The 6,801-nt window shown below is 36.2% G+C and overlaps 1 protein-coding gene across 1 annotated transcript; it reads right to left on the bottom strand.

The window, feature by feature from the left end:
- Nucleotides 1–292: 292 nt before the first annotated feature.
- Nucleotides 293–5,401, bottom strand: LOC132559873 (uncharacterized). Its single transcript, XM_060224503.1, has 4 exons — nt 5,336–5,401; nt 3,171–3,249; nt 1,184–1,378; nt 293–507 (listed from the first exon to the last, which is right to left on the bottom strand). Exons 1-4 carry the CDS (start codon nt 5,399–5,401, stop codon nt 293–295), a joined length of 555 nt encoding a protein of 184 aa, XP_060080486.1.
- Nucleotides 5,402–6,801: the final 1,400 nt, after the last annotated feature.

Raw genomic sequence — 6,801 nt, 5'->3', positions numbered from 1 at the left:
TGTGAAAAGGTTTATTTTTTGTATAATAAATATATATTTGAAATTTATTTCAATTCGTGTCCTTTCATGTTGATAATCAATTTGAAGGAAAAAAAAAAAAGAAAAAAAATCTCCAAAAATAATCCACGTGTAAAATACATAAATCAGACATTGTAGAGATAAACGTATATCAAAACTTAATATCAAATATTGTTCACTAGTAAATGGTGCTTAGAAATGTCGTTATTCCACAGCGTTATGTACGACTTCCTCTTAACCTCCAAACCCATACCCCATAAAAATAAAACGCTAATCACTCGTATATATATCTATTCTGGATGTCGTTATACAACTGTTCGTAGCGTTGTAGCACGCGCTTATTGTCCTCGCGCTGCCTGTCCAAGATGAAACGTTTTTCGTGGATACGGTTCATCAGTCCATCAACTGTCAGGGCCAGGGACACAACTTTTTTGTTGACACTCGCCATCAGTTTGGTCTTGGACTCTGCGTCATTCTTGATATGGGTTGCTAGAGAATGACACAAAACAAGCGTATACTCTCACATGTTGTGATGTGAACTCTTAATTTTTCTAAGTCCGTACATATATGAGAATGCTGTCGGCGTTGCTCACACTGAACGATATGTTCAGGCCATACTTTCGTATGGTAGAAACGGTCTCTCTGATAATACTTACACCTTAGTCTGTACTTTGTATGGCTGTGAGACGACATCGTCTCGGTCTCTCTGATAATACTTACACCTTAGTCTGTACTTTGTATGGCTGTGAGACGACATCGTCTCGGTCTCTCTGATAATACTTACACCTTAGTCTGTACTTTGTATGGCTGTGAGACGACATCGTCTCGGTCTCTCTGATAATACTTACACCTTAGTCTGTACTTTCTATGGCTGTGAGACGATGTTGTCTCGGTCTCTCTGATAATACTTACACCTTAGTCTGTACTTTCTAGGGCTGTGAGACGATGTTGTCTCGGTCTCTCTGATAATACTTACACCTTAGTCTGTACTTTCTAGGGCTGTGAGACGATGTTGTCTCGGTCTCTCTGATAATACTTACACCTTAGTCTGTACTTTCTATGGCTGTGAGACGATGTGGACTCATCCTTACCGAAAATACCTTTATGTTAGTCTGTATTTTTATAGCAATTTGATGTTGTTTCGTTCTCTTCTGATAATACTTACATTTTAGTCTGTATTTTTTGATGAGTGTGAGACGGTGTTGTTTCGTCCTTCGTAATTCCTCCCTGGCAGCACGAGACACTTCAGTCTGTATCCGGTCCTGACGCCGCATCTTCTTCAGCCACTGTCCACTCGTCTGCGAGACCGCGTTCTGTTTAGCACGTGGCAATATCTCAACCACAAGACCTCGTGCAAAGACTTAAACGAAAGGAAGGGAAATGATAAGTGGATTTTGTGAAATCGTAAACATAAATATTCTAAAGCATTATCCTATTCTTAAGTTAGATAACCACCAGTGAAGCATGACGTTATGCTTTATAACGTCGTTTTTGATTGGTTGTTCTCAAACTTAAAACTGAGAACGTACTTCAGAGTTTTCATGAAACTAGAGCCTGTTATTCATTTCATAAACAGATTGGACGGTTGTACATATACACTAGTAGGACTTAACAGCTACAGTGTTACTGGTTTTCCAGGTTTGAAAGATGCAATGAATTCCTTTATTACATTTCACTGTCAGTAAAATATAGAAATTATCAACTTAATGCAGAAGTATCATATAACTCCCCTAGTGAAGATATAATTTTCTACCCCATCGATCAGAATTATCCACACTTCCGGTGATATTTCTCATTCTCAATCGGTGTAAGACAGCCTGCACGCACAGAACATATTTAAAACATGTGCTCAACCGGTAATTGTAAATTTTAGATGTGACTGATCGATACTGATAGTTTAGGATAAGGTTAATGTTAATGTTATTGTAAGGCAGTATCTGATCATCTTTAATTATTCAAATCAGTTTCATGAAAATGAATTATCATCACGCTTGTTTTTTGTACAGTGTATAAGGTAAATTTTAATTTTTGGTCAAAATGACAACAAAAGTCATTATTTGCCTCATGTTGTTTCCTTCCATATTTGTCAGCCTATATTTGTCCCGTCATGTTTCTAGCATGTTTGAGATAAGGGGTAAAAAATGATAATTCCATAGTTTGATGTTAGGACAGATAAATCTCTACTTTATCCTCGGAGGAGATTCCCCACAGTCAAAGTCTCGGATGAGACAGTCGTGAATCTCTTCCGAGGGTAGATTCTCCGTCTTATCCTCTAGCTAGGGAAACATCCTATTGTTTTTGCTCTCTTGTCAATGTATTGAAATTTTACTTTGGACGCAAATGACGCGTAGGTTGAATACATGTAAGTTTATTTCAATCGAATAATTTCCTTTAATATTTCTGGTTTTCTTTGAATTGGAATATAAAACAGATTTTGCACGCTATTTTTGGCAGAGCAGATCAAAATCGTAGAATACAACACCCTATTCAAAATGGAATCGTATTGTTGTCAAGCGTAACATCAAACTGTTTGACGTCAAAGAACGCGCTAATGTTTGTTTTTGCATACCGCTTTATCTTATGTCTGTATCGGCCTTTTATCCATTTGTTTTTCTTTAAAAAAAAACAATAAAACTCCCCTTTAAATACCATAAATATTTAATTCCTATGACAATATGACTTAACGGGAGACGATAAGTTGCCCTGTAGTTATTACATAACTACATTGTTTCCTGTGATCAGTGTTATAACACCCAATAGATTTTTTACTACACATGTATAACATAACCAAGTGAAACAAGACTGATTAAGTTTGCTGAGTGTTTCTAATGTTTCCACTGTGAGGTCATAAGTTCACGGAATCAATTGCTTGGTGATGTCACCAATGAAAACGATATAAATTGGGAATACCACCAATGAGAAGCCTGTATCAGTCTAACAAAAAGTCACTTTCACGAACTTTCACAAATTATCTAAAAATCTCACATCTTTTTACGTTTCCGTGAGATTTATGTTGACTTTTCCGTTTTTAATCGTATCTATTTCTGTGTATTTTGTCAAATATTTATTTGGAGGTGTTTGAGTTAGATGTCTGAACAATCAATAGATGTTGTACACGTGTACACTACATGTGTGGAAAATAGTTTACCTACATTTATTCATCACCTTGGAGCCTCCGTATATGATGAATTCTATCAGTAGTATCGCCCATCCACGACTCAGTAAATCCGCCTGAAATGGACAACACTGTAGACAAAATGATGTTTCAAAATTTTAAATGTTTAAAACATTTTCGCGCATTCCGCAATTAGTAGCTCTATTAGACTGTTTATATAAACGAAACACGGTCTTAGCATGTGAAACATTGTTCTTATGCCAAACTCTATATATCTAACGAAACACCTCACACGACACATTTCATTGTCGAAATAGTCGAAACAACACCAGAAACATTGCTACTATTGTCTGATCGTGTCTATGTATATGGACGCACCACGCATGAAACATTTTGTTATTTTCAAAGGATTACTTAAAAGTAACACAAATTTACAGCACTTTTAATATTGTTAAATCTATTTGACTCAAGACAGTGTTGTCACAATCCCATATCATCACGAGGAAGCCTTGGTTAATGTACTGCATCATGACAACACATGGAGCCATTGTTACTTCAGTATGTCAACAAGGAGAAACACTGTTACTACATCATATCAACAGGTGGAAAACACTGTTACTACATCATATCAACAGGTGGAAAACATTGTTACTACATCATATCAACAGGTGGAAAACACTGTTACTACATCATGTCAACGCGGAAAAGTACTGATACAACATCATGACAACACATGGAACCATTGTTACTTCAGTATGTCAACACGGAAAAATACTGTTAATACATAATGTCAACAGGTGGAAAATACTGTTACTACATCATGTCAACACGTTGAATCATTGATACTACATTATATCAGCATGGGAAAACATTGTTACTACATCATGTCAACAGGTGGAAATAATGTTACTTCAATATGTCAACACAGTAACACACTGTTACTACATCATATCAACACATGGAACCATTGTTACTTCAGTATGTCAACACGGAGAAACACTGTTACTACATCATATCAACACATGGAACCATTGTTACTTCAGTATGTCAACACGGAGAAACACTGTTACTACATCATATCAACACATGGAACCATTGTTACTTCAGTAAGTCAACACGGAGAAACACTGTTACTACATCATATCAACAGATGGAAAACACTGTTACTACATCATGTCAACACGGGTAAAACTGTTACTACATCATGTCAACATATGGAAACAATGTTACTACATCATGTCACCACGTGGAAAACACTGTTACTATATCCTATATACACGTAATTATCAACATAAGCGTTGAAATGCAGGAAAAATGTTACAAAGCAGAGCACATACCTCTTGTTTTAACCCGTGGTAGAAAACCCGTCCACAAAAGTGTAGTAAGGATAATGGTAGGGGAAACCTTATAAGAATTGAGCAAATTAAAAGAAAAAACAAGAATGTCCAAAATCGGTTCATCATTCTGGTCCTGTCTGTCTCCACCATCCGTCTAGTGGTCGTCCTCCTTGTCTAGTGAAGAGAGGACATCTCTAAAATGCAAAAGGGAAAGAAGGCGAACACTTACGAATTACTTAAAAAGAAGAAGAAGAAGAAGAAGAAGAAGGCAAGAGCGGTATTCTGCTGCATCACTCTTTTCGGGATATCCGGCAGCAATGACGCACGTTACAGCGTATACTTAGTTGTACATGGTTTTGAAATTACCATTCGTGTCGAAAATGTTTATTGTGCTTAAAATGTGACAATCGCATATAGATTTTGGTTATATCATGTATAACTTTTCAATATAAGGTTGCTTCATATATTCAATAGGGAAATTGGGTGTAAAAAATGACAAAAGAATTGAATTGGCTATATCACATACGTAAACGAGGTTACATTAATTTTTTTTTCGCTACGTACGTACCTGTAGGCATTGACAATGTGAAGCGTTTAGTTCTGGGTATTGCAATTAAATCCAACTAATAGATCATACTCACCAATGTCATTAAGACGTTCAACTTTGTCTTCAGATTGAACGTCGCTATCACGTCAAAATACAAAACAAACTTATGACCGAAGATTTGTTTATCATATTATGACGTCACAATGCTGAGTGACGTTGACGCTGCTATTAGTTGCCGCGCTAGATCGTCATGATATAAAAAATGCTTGATCATGAATGAACATTTTCAGTGAAAATTTTTGCTACCCTAGCAGTTACGATCTCTTTCTGAGCGAGAGTGATCGTAGCCTCTGGAGTATCGAGGATGCGCGTTAGCTTTGCCATAACAGATCATTGTGGTTTAGAAGCAATGCGTGAATAAACCCGGCTCTTGCATTGTAGATATTATGTAAAGTACTAATAGTTCATCTTTTTGTACTTGTGGTTTAGTAAAAGGTCATCAGGAAAATGACAGAACTGATTGGATTGTGTTATTCGTGCAGCGACTGGGAGGTGTGCATGTACGTGCATAATTAATTTAAGTAGCACAAGTCAAACCGCCGAATCTGATAGCAACATAGACAGTTGCGACAATCCTTTTTTTCGATAAAATATTGCTTCCTCTTTCCGCTTTTCTGTCTTCTGTCTATTTTCCCTGTTTCTTGTGTATCTTATTTTCTTATCTTATTTCTTATTATTTTCATAAAAGAAGTGATTTTGATATATATTTCATATTACATGGTATATCAATTCTTCTTTCTCTCTTTAAAGTATGTAGTTTTGCCATATTGCATGCATGGTACATATATTTGAACGGAGACTTGATGTTGCTGTGTCTACATGCATTGCAGCTTCTGACAGCAGAGGTGGACCACGATGCACTTTTATATTTATCATTTTCATGATTTACCTTGTTTTTGATTATTTACAATATTCCGACGTGTCGGCTTTCATGCAGTGGTAAAACTATAGTCGTAAACGCTGATGTTAAACTGAATTATGCCTCTGGTGTCGCGTGTCTGTTACTCATAAATATCACAGTTAAAAATGTACTCTTTACACCAAATAAATTAGATATATATCTGGCATACTCTTCACACTGTAAATTTCAGAAGGAGATCCACGCTTGTCGAGTCTTTTTTCAAAAGCTCCCCTCTTGAAGACTTTTTTAAAAAATTTATTTACTTATCATCCAGAGATTTGACAGTCGAAAAGGTCATCTCTCTCACGTTTATTAGGATCTTAAGGCTTCAAATTAAATTCTTCGTGGTACATTTTGACTTTTTTAGATGTAGCGACCGAATTGCAGAGGAATACTCAAAATGTGTTCCGACCAGTGACGTGTTTAACGGAATAACCAATGTTTTACAGAAAGGACCCATATAACGTTGCTTAACGTACAGACGTCATTTTGACATTTTCCCTCACCTATATATCTTGCAATTTTAACACAGATATCTAATGCTTCGTCTAAACTGTCCCTATGAAGTTACGTTTTGTCGTTTTTTCCCTGCCTATACTGATTGTTTATCAATGTTGTTTAGACAAGTTTCCGATTATGATAGCCCAGTTGAGTTATTATCGTTCTCATTTTATTGGCAGCCTCCAATAAGAATGGTTCTGCCAGCATGTCACTTTCAGCAATACATGTATACGATAGTGCTGGAATTATTATATGTAAACCTAGAGTGTTTGAAAAGTTGAGAGTTGGTTGTAATATTTAGTTCTTCACTGTTTGGCATATT

The sequence above is a fragment of the Ylistrum balloti genome, unplaced genomic scaffold, assembly GCF_031769215.1.
Source record: "Ylistrum balloti isolate Yb309-2 unplaced genomic scaffold, AGI_CSIRO_Ybal_v1 Utg370988, whole genome shotgun sequence".
Classification (NCBI taxonomy): domain Eukaryota; kingdom Metazoa; phylum Mollusca; class Bivalvia; order Pectinida; family Pectinidae; genus Ylistrum; species Ylistrum balloti.
Note: the sequence above shows the minus strand (reverse complement) of the source record. Positions and strands in the feature narration are given on the sequence as shown.

What these genes read in the sequence shown, in the direction of transcription:
- LOC132559873 (XM_060224503.1), bottom strand. Translation starts at nt 5,401, where the DNA reads ATGGCAAAGCTAACGCGCATCCTCGATACTCCAGAGGCTACGATCACT. An exon ending in CTCCAAGGTGATGAATAAAT is followed by an intron (nt 1,379 to 3,170) that starts GTAGGTAAACTA and finishes CTTTCGTTTAAG; the next exon opens with TCTTTGCACGAGGTCTTGTG. An exon ending in CAAAAAATACAGACTAAAAT is followed by an intron (nt 508 to 1,183) that starts GTAAGTATTATC and finishes GTCATTCTCTAG; the next exon opens with CAACCCATATCAAGAATGAC.